The sequence below is a fragment of the Prionailurus bengalensis genome, chromosome E3 (genome assembly GCF_016509475.1).
Source record: "Prionailurus bengalensis isolate Pbe53 chromosome E3, Fcat_Pben_1.1_paternal_pri, whole genome shotgun sequence".
NCBI lineage: Eukaryota > Metazoa > Chordata > Mammalia > Carnivora > Felidae > Prionailurus > Prionailurus bengalensis.
The window spans coordinates 18,436,359-18,449,548 of NC_057357.1; the positions used below are offsets into that span (position 1 = coordinate 18,436,359).

Consider the following 13,190-nt stretch of genomic DNA (forward strand, 5'->3'; position numbering starts at 1 on the left):
CTTCCCATCATAACACACTGCTTCTTCTCTGGAAGATTTATGTTGAAAATTTCCAAATCTTTGGGTGGGTGGGTGGGGGGGTGCAAGGAAGGAGAAGAGAACTGAGTGGAGCTATGAACGAGCTGAGAAAGTGAGCTCAGAATTGTTGACACTGGGCGATGGGTATTTGGGGGTTCATTAAGCTATTTTTTTCCTGCTTTTATAGATTTGAAACTTCCCACAACAAAAAATTGAAAACAAATTTCAAAATCTTATACACCAATCCCACACTCAGTCTCTTATGAAATATTTAAAAGACTGGAAGAATTTACCACCATCCCTACTTCACACAGGACTGTTAGAAGCAAACAGAATTTGGGTATTATGGCAGTTGTTCAAATGGTATTAAAAAAAAAAAAACCTTTTTCTGTGATGGATGTTAGCAGTAAATGACCATGTACCTGGGAAATAAGGATGCACACGTGACTGAATATTCTGCAGCTATTAAAATAATTATGAAAAGCCGGGTAGCAGCATTGATATATGATGGGTGGAAAAAGGGGAAAAAATGGGAAGTATTTTACAATGGTAATTATGTTGAAAACACCGATGTACATAGATTAAGGACTAGAGAAAATATGCAACAGTATTATTACCACTATTACACAGTAGAGGAAATGATAGTATAGAGAGATCCAAGAGACCTGTGACCCCACGGGACGTGACCGAGCTGTGCCTTGCACCCAGTGTCTCCTGTCACTGCAGTCAGTTCTGCCGCCCCCTCACTTCGCACAGCAGCTCTATGGCTCCCTTACCGGGAAGTGGAACCAGAACTTGATGCAGGACTCGTCTTGGGTGACCTCTGTGTTCCTGCTGAGTTCACGTCTACCTCCTGGGAACAGTCCCCGGCTTCTGGTCCGATGGCCATCCAGCTGCAGAGTGTAAGTGAGGGTGGCAACCAGGTGCCCTGGGCAGGGTGAAAAGGCAGGAGTTGGATGGTGGCAGATCCTGGGGCCAAAAGCCTGCATCTGGGGTGGGCAGCTGCTCTGGGGAGCAGGAGAATGGCACTGACCTTGAAATTGGGGGGTAATAGGCTTAACCTGGAAACAGACTGTGATGTTAACTCCTTCTTTCTTCTTGTTACTGGCTGAATAGGAGCATTCCACTTCATGCACTGGGATCTCAGCCGGGGAGAAGGACATCAGGGTGAGGACATCTACTACAGGCCGGGAGCTGCAGGGCAGAAAACCACCAGCTCTCTCACTCTCGGCCTCAACTGCAGTCCCCAGTCAGACCTGGGACTCCAACCACCAGAGTCCAGAGGACTCTCCTTCCTGAAAGCAGACCTCAACGTCCCTGTCTCCTTGAAATGGTAATAATAATTATAATTCACTAGGGCTTCCCGGTTTCTTCTAGCAACCTTCTGATCTGCTTTCCATACGGAAGGATGAGCTTTCAGAAAGAGAAAACATAGGCAGCTACTTCCACGCTTATAACCCTTCACTGATGCTACATGATATTCAGAATAAAATCCAAACTTGTTACTATCCATGCCACACTGGCTGCCTCTCCACTCTTATTTCCTCCCACCCTCTCCCTTGGTTGACGTTCCCGCCAAGTCAAATGTTTGCCTGCCTTATGGCCTCAGCACATCCTGAGCTTTCTACCTAGAAAGCTCTCATCCCAGATTTCTGCAAGCCTGGCTCCTTCTCATCTTTCAAGTCCCAGCTCAAATATCACCTCCTCAGAGAAGCCTTTCTTGGCCACCCGATCTAGAATAAGTCTCCCCTAGTCTTCTGTCTCACAGAACGCTGTTCACTTCCCCCATGGCACTTACCACAATTTGCAATCACCTACTTGTGTGTTTAATCTTGTATTATATATTTCCCCACCTACACAGTCTGTACCCAATGGCTGGTTCAGTATTAAGACACAGCAGGTGCTAGGGTGCCTAGGCGGCTCAGTCGGTTGAGTGTCCGACCTCAGCTCAGCTCATGATCTAGTGGCTAGTGGGTTAGGGCCCCACATCGGGCTCGTTGCTGTCAGCCTGTCAGCACAGAGCTCACTTTGGCTCTCTGTCCCCCTCTCTCTGCCCCTCTCCCGCTTGCGCTCTCCCGGCCCTCCACAGCAGGTGCTCAGTAAATGTCTATTCGCTATATGATGTTACATGATGCCTCCAGTAACTCTAAGATATGGTCAAGACAGGAAATGTCTTCACCAGTTCAAAGATGAGGAAACTGAGGTCCTGAGAAGCTAAGTGACTGGGGTGCGATCATCCAAGAAGTAAATGGCAGAGCTTCAGCCTGAATCCAGGTGACCAGGTTCTAAAGCCATCACAGGATCTTTAATGTCAGACAGGCCTGGGTTCAAATCCCAGTCTGTCACTGAATTGTAGCTGTTTAAACTGGAGTAAGACAGGGGCGCCTGGGTGGCTCGGTGGGCTAAGCGTCTTGACTTCGGCTCAGGTCGTGCGTGATCTCACGGTTTGTGAGTTTGAGCCCCACGTCGGGCTCTGTGCCGACAGCTCGGAGCTTGGGTCCTGCTTCAGATTCTGTGTCTCCCTCTCTCTCTGCCCCTCCTAGCTTGTGCTCTGTGTCTCTCTCTCTCAAAAATAAATAAACATTAAAAAAAAATAAATAAATAAACTGGAGTAAGACATGAAGCCTGTATAGGAAGGGTACCTATGTGACAGGGTTGGGGGAAGACCAAAAGAGTCCTGCTACATAGTAACTGCTCCAAGGATGATTAGCAGTCCTGTCTTACCTGAGTATGATCACCTGCCCTTCCGCTCCCACAGCCACATCTGTCAGGCCATCTCCTCCAAGGTCTTTCACCCCATGAATGGAGCGTCCAAACCACCGAATTCCTGAGAACACCTGGGCCCCTTCTATCCGCTGAGACCAAGAGAAAAATTCATGCTAAGCTAGGGAGAGGACAGGCCGGAGTGGGAGGAAGAGTCGGGCTGGGGAGTGGGGTCTGGGCTTGGAGGCTTCTGGGTGCCTGGGAAGAGGTTTTGGTTGGCAGGCAGGGCGCCTCTCACCTGGCTTGGCTGGGGGCTCAGCCCACCATGCTGCCCGTTGAAGATGTACACAGCCCCCTGCCCCTCCAGAGGGGCCCCCACAGCCACGTCCGCCAGCTCATCCCCATTGATGTCGGTCAGGGCCGTGATCGCTGCTCCAAATCGCCCGAGAGGGTAGCCAGGATCCCCCTGCAGTTCTGAGACCACTTCGAACCCCAGCTGGGAAGGAGCAAAGTGACAGGTCACTCAGTCACTCTGCAAGCATTCGCAGGGTGGGGCACCGCGAACAGGAAGAATGCTGAAGAAAGGTCAGACGTGGTCCCTCAAAGAATGGGTATGGTGCTGGCAGACTCACCCGGGCTCAGGGCCCATCTCCACCCCTTGCTGTCTGTGTGACCCTGGGGCTTTGGAAAGTGACCCAGCAGGGCTCCCGTTTATGAAAGAAAGCTCAGAGCTACTCAAAAGGTGACTTGGAGGACCAAATGAGGTCTCGTATAAATAGAAGGTTTGACACTTGCACACAGCCCACCCACCCAAGGATCAGCGATTATCTGTCGGTTGTTCTAAAGATCTGATTCACCAGGATCAGACAGAGAAAGCCTTTCAGAGTAGCTGGGACCTGGATTGGCAGGGGGATCTGTTTCTCCCACCCCTTCAGGTCAGGGTCCTGGTCCCCACCTGTTTTCTCTGGTAGACAAACACCCTGCCTCCCCTCTGCTCCCCATAGAACAGGGGGGCTCCAATCAGCAGCAACTCTGTCTCCCCGTCTTGGTCCATGTCAACGCCACACAGCTCGCCACCGAAATAAGAGCCAATCTGCAGGGAGAGGAAGACGTTTGAGGAAGCACCTGCGAGCTGGACACCTGCCTCCCCTCAGCTGGACCATGTCCGTCTTACTCCAATCCCTCAAATGAAGGTTGAGGTCCTGGACTCCCCCCACCTAGCACCTGTATGAATTAGGACAAGGTGGGTTCTCTGAGGTTCAGTTTCTTCAACTGGGAAGTAGAGGTGACAAAGCTTACCTCAGAGGGCTTTGTGAGAACCGAACCTAACAGTGCTTGGCACAGGGCCTGCTAGCAGACGGCAGGGAGCATGACCAGTGCCCCATGTGTCCCTGATCCCCTAGGGCCACGCTCACCTGGATCCCATCTATTTTCTGGACCTGGCTCCAGTGTCCTCTGCCCTTCAGCTCCTGGAACAGCAGCACCCGCCCCACATGCTGGTATCGGGGGGCTCCAACCGCCAGCAGCGATGTGAGCGTTTTGTCGGAGGGCAGCCAGGTCACAGTGTAACCTGTGGGGTGGGGGGAGAGAATGAGAGAATGGGAGGGGGCTGGTGCTTGGAATTAGGAACACAATGGCTGCTGCAAAAAGGTAAAACCCAGGGGCAAACAGGGCAGAGACTGGAAAACTGGGTTAGTAGCAAAGCTACATTGAAACAGCCAGAGAACCTTCTCCTGAGAAGAGCAGCGACATGCTTCTCGTGGCACAAATCCCGCCATCCTGGTCGAAGGTTGCATTTGTCAAACTGTGGACAACATGCAAGGAAAGAGCAGCCATGCAGAACAGGGTAACCATGGCGCATCTTCCCGAGGCTCAGCTGACCTGAAGGCTGGTAAGGGAGACTACACATTTGACTTGTTGTTGTTTTTACTTTATTGTTTTGAGAGAGAGAGAGATCGGGAGCAGAGGAGGGGCAGAGGGAGAGAGAGAGAGAGAAAGAGAGAGAATCCCAACCAGCGCAGAGCCCGACACAGGGCTCCATCTCATGAACTGTGAGATCATGACCTGCGCTGAGATCAAGAGTCAGAAGCTTAACCAACTGAGCCACCCAGGCGCCCCTACACTTCTTAAAAATCAAAAAATACAATGAGATATATTAGCAAGAAGAGTGCAAAATCTGCGCGGACATTAAAAATAGAGCAGGAGACCTGAAAAAAATTTGTTTGAAGTTATCACTCCAGGCTATCTTCCTACTTCATTGCTAGTGCGGCAAGGTTTTTTCGTTGCTGGAATGTCTGAGGAAATGCTGCAGGAAACCGGACCAGGGATTGGGCTTGAGCCAAGATCCACCTAGTAGGAATACTCTGATTCAAGAGATGACTGACTCAATTTCATCTTCTCTGCTTAGAGGAGTTGCAAGTGAGTGAGAAAACAGAGACAACCGAGATGATATGGCACAGACAGGAAGGGCGAAGAGGCTGAACCACTTTCCCATTCATTCGTGAACATTCCTGAAGCACAGGGGTTAGGAACTTGTCCTTTGAAATCAGAGACGAGGTTATTATTCCTTGTGCTGATACTTCCTAGCTGTGTGATCTTGAATCGATTATGCCTCGCCACTGAGGCTCAGTCTTCTCGTCTCCCATCCAAGTACTAACCAGGCCCGACCCTGCTTAGCTTCCGAGATCAGACGAGATCGGGCGCGTTCAGGGTGGTATAGCCGTAGACTCAGTTTTCTCATCTAAATAATGGGATAATAGGAACCTCATAAGGTGGTTTTGAGGATTAAAGAAGATCACGGATATAAAATGCTGTGCTATGCTAGTGATATCTAAACTAAGATCTGAAGGATAGTGGCATCACAGGCACCCAAGATTATATTTATTTTTTATTTTTATTTTTTTAGCAGGAGTTGAAAGTTTTCTTTTTTTCTTTTTGAAGTATAGTTGGCACAAAGTTATATATATGCAATCATATACCTATATATACATATAAAATACACATACATATATATACATATATATATGTATATATACATCTATAATCACATCTCTCTGTCCCTCCCGCCCTCTCTCTCCATATATATATATGTATATATGCAGTGTGTGTGTGTGTGTGTGTGTGTGTGTGTATATATGTGTGTGTGTCTAGTGTGACAAGTGCTTAACTAGAGATTAAACTTTGGGTTATTTCTTCTTCAGTGAGTGAAACCGCCAGCTAGCTTGCAGTATACTGGGGGACACAAAAGCACCCTGAAGGCACTAGAAGCTATAGGGTGAGTGTGGTGGTTACCAGCACAGACTTTGGAGCTACACTACCTGGGTTCTACCTACTAGTTTTGTGACCCTGGGCAAGTTATTTAAACTCTCCTGGGCTCAGCTCCTTCATCTATAAAATAAAGGTAATAAAAATACTCGCAGGGTTGTTATAAGAATAAAATGAGATAAACTAAGATAAAATATGTCAATACATCCCATGCACTTAGAACAGTGCCTGGCAGGGGCACCCATGTGATGCCTGATGCCCCTGATGCAGATGGCTCAGTTGGTTGAGTGTCCGACTTAAAAACAAATTTTTTTTTATGGTTTATTTATTTTTGAGAGAGAGAGACCAACAGAGTGTGAGCAGGGGAGGGACTGAAAGAGAGGGAGACATAGAATCCAAAGCAGGCTCCAGGCTCTGAGCTGTTAGCACAGGGTCTGACGTGGGGCTCGAACTCATGAACGATGAGATCATGACCTGAGCAGAAGTTGGATGCTTAACCGAGTGAGCCACCCAGGTGCCCCAAGCACCCAACTCTTGATTTTGGCTCAGATCACGATTCCAGGGTCGGGGGATCGAGCCCTGCATCAGGTGCCGCACTGAGCATGGAACCTGCTTAAGATTCTCTTTCTCTCCCTCTGCCCCTCTCCCCGACTCACATGCTCACTCGCTCTCTCTCTCTCTAAAATAAAAGGAAAAAACAAGAAAACAGTGCCTGACACATAATACTCAGTAAAGAATATCGAAAGAAAAAAGAAAAAATTGTGGAGAGCAGTCTCCCTCAGAAGGGTATATGAAAGGGGCACCTGGGTGGCTCAGTCGGTTAAGCGTCTGACTCCAGCTCAGGCCATGATATCATGGTTTGTGGGTTCAAGCCGCGCATCGGACTCTGTGCTGACAACTCAGAGCCTGGAGCCTGCTTCGGATTCTGTGTCTCCCTCTCTCTCTGTCCCTCCAATGCTCATGCTCTGTCTGTCTCTATCTCTCAATAAGAAGTAAATGTTAAAAAAAAAAAATGTACCCAGGATTTAATTTATGGGTAAGACGCAAAGATGACACAGAGAGGTTCGCTGCCATTGAAAGAAGTTTATTATGCACAGCTCTCCATAGCAGGAGGCATGGGCACGACAGGCCATGCAGGGCCACGTGGCAGAAGCACCAGGGTCAGTGAGGAAGCAGAAGGAGAGAGGAGAAAATGGCCCAGAGCCCTTATTGTGCTTTTGGTAGGAAGGAATGTGAGGTAGCATAGGCCAGCTTGAGCAAGCTTAGGATGGGATGGTTTGAACAATGTTGGCCGGCTCTGGTCTATAGAGCTGGTCCTTGGCTGACTAGAGATTTAGGTCAGGGAGAATATGGGCTTGGTGTGTGAAAGTTATGGTAAAGGAGGTGGTTGGGAATACAGGCTCAGGGCTGGCTGGTTGGCATGTGGAAGGCCTGCTCACAGGTCATTTATTTACTCTCTGTGGGAACTAGCTAGCCCTGGCAGGGGCAGTCTCTCCAGGATTCATAAGGCCTCAAGATGTCCAAGCATCAGGGTCACCTGGGTAGCTCAGTCAGTTAAGCGTCTGACTTTGGCTCAGGTCATGATCTCACGGTTTCTGAGCTCGAGCCCTATGTCTGGCTCTGTGATGACAGCTCAGAGCCTGGAGCCTGCTTTGGATTCTGTGTCTCTCTCTCCCCCTCCCCCTTTTGCACATTCTCACTCTCTCTTGCAAAAATAAATAAACATTAAAAAAATTTTTTAAAAACCCGCTGTCTAACCATCATAAAATACAGAGAATAAAAACATGATTACTACACAGCAGAGGGGCTACTAGGGGAAAAATTAAGAATGTTATGGCTATATTTAAACTCTGAGTTTGTTCATGCTGGTTGATTAATTGCTTTCATTATTATTTTGAAAGTTGGTCTCAGTGACTCTGGCCCCTAAGATCAAAAGAACTCAGCAGAAAAGAAAAGTACTTACCTAAATATCCTGCTCTTGCTTCTGGTGTCAGCGGTTCATTCCCAACAAATCTATCATCCTGCAGTTTGGCATCCATGTCTAGAAAGCCCCCAGCCCAATCCTTGGCTCCGACTGCCCCCACGACACCATGACCCTGCCCAGGGAAGGAGACGAGCAGGCTCAGCCACATTCCCATAATGTCCGCCAGCCCCCTGCTTCAGGCCCGCCACTCACCTGGCTGAGGTCAGCACTGATCCCACTGGAGGACAGCTCCATGTTGAAGGATGTCAGGTCCTGTTTGCTCGTGCCTGGGGGACAAGGTAAAGAGCATGGGTGGACCCCCAGGGAGCAGCAGGGACAGTGATACTGGAGAAAAGATTGAGAAAGAAGCATGGGACCGACCTTTGGACACAGAAGGAAGAGCCCACATCACAGTCAGACTGGGCAGTGACTTAGGCACAAGTGCACAAGCCCCAGACTCGGCACGGCCAAGATGGAGCCCTGGAGTTCTGTTCCCGCTCAGGCTTCCCCGCTGCAAGGGCTGGAGCCCCCACCCCTCCTGGCGAACCAGACTGATTCTCCCCTTCCTGTTCTTCCTCCAACACATCACCAAGTCAAGATGGTTCTACCTTCAATGCGTCTGCCCCCTTTTCTGAAGGGTCACTATTGCCGCCACAAAGGTCCAAGCCACTCTGCTCCCTTGCCTAGTTACTGCAGCAGCTTACTTACTTGGTCTCTGACTTCTTTCTTCTTGTCATGTCTATTTTCCACAGAGCAAGCTGGAGTAATCTTTCTTTTTTTTAATTTTTTTTTTATTTTTAACGTTTATTTATTTAGTTATTTTGAGAGACAGAGAGAGAGAGAGAGAGAGAGAGAGAGAACAAGCGGGGGAGGGCCAGGGAGAGAGGGAGAGAGAATCCCAAGCGGGCTCTGCGCTGACAGCAAGGAGCCCGATGTGGGGCTTGAACTCACGAACTGTGAGATCATGACCCGAGTGGAAACCAAGAGTTAGACGCTTAACCCACCAAGCCACCCAGGTGCCCCTGGAGTAATCTTTTTTAAAAATGTATATCAGACCACACATTTCCCTTTCTTAAAAAGCTCTTCATTACTTGCTATTGCTCTTTGTTGTTTATTTAAAAAACATATTTTTAAATGTTTATTTATTTTTGAGAGGGGTGGGGAGGGGCAGAGAGACAGAAGGAGAAAGAATTTCAAGCAGGCTCTGCACTCTCAGCATGGAGCCCAACTCAGGGCTCAAACCCACAAACCATGAGATCATGACCTGAGCTGAAATCAAGAGTTGGATGCTTAACCGACTGAGCCACCCAGGCACCCTTGCCATCACTCTTTAGATTAAAACCCAAGCTACTGATGAGGAAATGGAAGGCCCTTGCCTCTCTCTCCAACCTTCTCTCATTTACTCACCACACTGCTATCACCGTGACCTTTTTCTGTTCCTCCAGCTTGCCTGCCCATCCCCCACCTCCGGGCCCCTGAGCTGATGATAAGGCTTTTTGCCCACATTCCTCACATGGCTGTTTGATTCTCATCTTTCGTGTCTTGGTTCAAATATCATCTCAGAGTGAATTTCACCTCCATTAAAGAAAACAAAAAGGCATCTAGAAAGACCTTCCTTGAAAAGCCTATCTATAGTGGCTTCCCCCACTCCCCCATAAACCTTTCTATCCAACTTATTCATTTCCTTTATAGCACTTATCATAATCTCTAATTATCCTGTTTGGTTTTTTTTTTCTTTATCCAACCCGAATACGAGCTCCATGTTGACACTACCCCTGAGTGCCTTGTTCACGGCCCCCGGTACCTGGTTGGTGCAAGCATGAATTAATACAATGAAAATCATCCCACCGGCCTTGCAAGGCTCCTGAGAGCAATGAATTAAATGATACAGATAAACTGTCTATTACCTGTAAGCTTTCAAGAAACGCACTGATTACTGTGAAGATTTGTTCATTCACTCTTAATAAATGTTTAGAACAACTAAATATTTGGTGCCACGGATACAACGGTCAAAAGGCAGACACAATGCTTGCCATGACAGACCTCACAGTGTGGCGTGGGAGGCAGACACGGAGCGGATGATTCAATACAACGGAAGTCTCGGGGGCCAGGATAGGGAACACACAGCCGTTACCACGACACCCAACCTAGACTCGAGTTCAGTGAGAGCTTGTCAGAGGCAGGGACATCTGAAATACGATCTGGAGACTTTCTGGCAGTGCTGACCTGCCCAAGAGAACATGCCTCTCGCGAAGGACCTCCTGCCCCCGTCCCCGGAAGAGGAGGAGAGGAAGCCCAAGAAGAAGTGCCTGGTGCAGAGCCCCAACTCCTACTTCACGGGCGTGAAGTGCCCAGGATGCTACAAAATCACGACCATGTTCAGCCACGTGCAGACCGTGGTGCTGTCTGGGGGCTGCTCCACCGTCCTGTGCCAGCCGACAGAAGGACAAGCAAGGCTCACGGAAGGATGCTCCTTCAGATGGAAGCAGCACTAAAAGCCCCGAGTCAACATGAGTGGGGAACTATCCCAACAAACAGATTTAGGATTAAAAAAAAATAATAATAAAATAAGATAGAATAGAATAGAATAGAATAGAATAGAATAAAATAAAATATGATCTGGAGGATGAGGAAAGGCAGGCCAGGATAGGGGATCAGAGCTCGATTTGTACACAGCCTATGAGGTACCAAGCACTTTGCTAAGCAGTGGTTAGGGCCTGAACTGTGTTCTGTAAAAAAAAGACATTTTCACGTTCTAATCCCTAGTACTTCAGAATGTGGCCTTGTCTGGAAATAGGGTCTTTGCAGTGTAATTAAACTAAAATGAAGTCATCGGGGTAGGCCTTGATCCAATATGACTGGTGTCCTTATAAAAAAGGGAAATTTGGACACAGAGAGACACACACAGAGAGAAGATGGCCAGGTGGCAGGAGGGATGTAGCTACAAGCCAAGGGATGCTAGGGACTGTGTGCGAACACTGGAAGTTAGGAGAGGCAAGGAAGCACTCTCTTCTAGAACCATCAGAAAGAGCACACCCCTGCTGAACACTTCATTTCTGACTTCTGGCCTCCAGAACTGCAAGATGGTAAATTTCTGTTGCTTTAAGCCACTCAGTTTTTGGTGCTCTGTTACAGCAGCCCTAGGAAACTAAAACAACAGTTAAACCTTCCAGTGCTGTGACATTGGTATTATCCCCATTCAGCAGAGAAAGAGCCTCAGGGAGAGAAACTGACCTGGCTGAGGTCACACAGCACAGGCAGAACGGATTCTTTTTTTTTTTTTTTAAAGTTTATTTATTTATTTTGAGAGAGAGAGAGAGAAAGAGTAGGGAGGGGCAGAGAGAGAGAGAGAGAGAGAGAGAGGAAGAGAGAGAATCCGAAGCAGGCTCCACACTGTTAGCCTGGAGTCTGATGAGGGGCTCAAACTCATGATCGTGACCTGAGTCAAAATCCAGAGTCAGACACTTAACTAACTGAGCCACCCAGGCCCCCCGACAGAGTGGATTCTTGAGTGGTCTACCCAATCCTGTTATATATACATAGCTTCGGGGAGCCTGGGTGGCTCAGTCGGTTGAGCGTCCGACTTCGGCTCAGGTCATGATCTCACGGTTCGTCGGTTCAAGCCTTGCGTCAGGCTCTGGGCTGATGCCTTACTCAGAGCCTGGAGGCTGCTTCAGATTCTGTGTCTCCTTCTCTCTCTGCCCCTCCCCTGCTCGTGCTCTGTCTCACTCTGTCTCTCAAAAATTAATAAATATTTTAAAAATCATATATACATTGCTTCTTCAACTGAACTGAACACCAAGCCTGTGTCCTAGCAAAAGGGCCTTCCCAGAAAGAATCATGTACCTTTCAGCAGACTAGGATTCCTGGGGAATTACCCTTCCAAGGCAAGTGTTCTATCCAGAGGCTACAGTCATAACCTTTTATTCTGGGCCAAGAGGGCCCATGGGCTCCCTGCACTCAGCCGCTGTCCACTTGCCCGTCTTAAGTAATTTGAAGATAAGTAAAAATGAGGGACCTGGCAGAGAAGGGGGCGAAATTATAGTCTTTCTAGAGCCCTCGGTTGACACCAGCAAAATAGGGGTCAATTCTGGCTCCACCCCAGACCAAGCTGAGCTTTCCAAAGAAGATGGAATTTCAGAGGGAAACAGAGGCTGGTCCTTAAAGCATCCTCGCCTAAATTTCCTCCTGAGGTCCTATTCCAGGAGAGCTCTTGACACAGCGTTAGATACTCCATAAGCGCGCGTTATTATTACTGTGTCTCTAGTCTGATGTCCCAGAAGTGTTTCTGTAAACAACTTCCCAGACTCTCTCTCCCCGGGTCAGCCACTCACCCTCAATGGCATAGATCTTCTTTTGCAGCTCAGTGAACAGATCTTTAAGCTTCTCGAATGTGGCCAGAATCTTTACAAACTCCTTTGCAGGTTTTGAGGCAAACTTGTGGAGTGTTTCCTGACTTTCCTTGGTTTCAAAATGCTTTCCGATCTGTGAGGGAGTAAAGAGTGGAGAGCTGGCATTCCCAGAATCACAGACCAATTTTCTAATATTTTCACAAAGCCCTGGCCCCAAGGAGAAAGGGGAGTGGGGGTTCAGGAACAGGAGAGGAAAGAGGGGACAAGCCAGGGGCCAGGGCCCGTACCCCAATGATGTAGCGGATGATGTCTTTGGCTGAGTCAATGTTCTGATCTGAGTCAGTGGCTTCCCCATCAGTGATGATGATAAGCACTTTGGTGGCATCTGGCCGGGCCCCCCGGTCTTGCCGGAACACCTTTTCCCTGTGTCCAGGAAGGCGGGCGATGTGAAAGACTCCTCCAGATCATGGTCTCCCTGACTCATCCAGCTCATTAAGTCACTGTCCTGCTGATTATGCAAAAGCCCTTCTCCCATCCCCCAGGCAGGTATTCCCAGCCTTCAAAGTTCTCTTCTGAACCGCCTACCTAACCCTACCTCGCCGACCCTGCTCTTCCACAGAATTCTGGGCGGCCAGGGGGCTGTCCCCAGAGCCCACGGGCAGCGACAGGGAGGCTTTCTGAGGAGCTATCTGGGCTTCCTACGCTCCAGTTCAACCACACGCAACTACTCTTTCACCAGTTAGACATGCTGGGGATCCAGGTGAGATTTCAGTGCGGAAAACGGTCTCCACGGCTGGAGAAAACTGGGAAGTTACTTTTCCAGAGCAAGCTAATCTAGCACCCCCTATCCACCCTGCCTCCCCCACCATCGCCAGGCCGCCTGTAGACTC

General features: G+C 48.7%; 2 protein-coding genes across 4 annotated transcripts in view; one reads left to right on the forward strand and one right to left on the reverse strand.

Annotated features, from left to right (window-relative positions):
- Nucleotides 1–13,190, reverse strand: part of ITGAL (integrin subunit alpha L) — a 43,142-nt gene that overhangs the window by 18,856 nt on the left and 11,096 nt on the right. For all 3 annotated transcript variants that reach the window (XM_043560053.1, XM_043560054.1, XM_043560055.1), the window contains exons 8-17: nt 12,588–12,723; nt 12,283–12,433; nt 8,162–8,235; nt 7,949–8,081; nt 4,137–4,291; nt 3,677–3,814; nt 3,020–3,217; nt 2,743–2,873; nt 1,052–1,212; nt 795–946 (exon numbers count right to left, since the gene is read on the reverse strand). In XM_043560053.1, the coding sequence (XP_043415988.1) occupies nt 795–946; nt 1,052–1,212; nt 2,743–2,873; nt 3,020–3,217; nt 3,677–3,814; nt 4,137–4,291; nt 7,949–8,081; nt 8,162–8,235; nt 12,283–12,433; nt 12,588–12,723 (1,429 nt within the window). The remainder of the gene's footprint in view (nt 1–794; nt 947–1,051; nt 1,213–2,742; nt 2,874–3,019; nt 3,218–3,676; nt 3,815–4,136; nt 4,292–7,948; nt 8,082–8,161; nt 8,236–12,282; nt 12,434–12,587; nt 12,724–13,190) is intronic.
- LOC122471449 (40S ribosomal protein S27-like) lies at nt 3,305–10,563 on the forward strand. The gene is made up of 2 exons (XM_043560057.1): nt 3,305–3,316; nt 10,168–10,563. The coding sequence occupies exon 2, from the start codon at nt 10,189–10,191 to the stop codon at nt 10,441–10,443; it is 255 nt and encodes an 84-aa protein (XP_043415992.1). The 5' UTR covers nt 3,305–3,316; nt 10,168–10,188; the 3' UTR covers nt 10,444–10,563.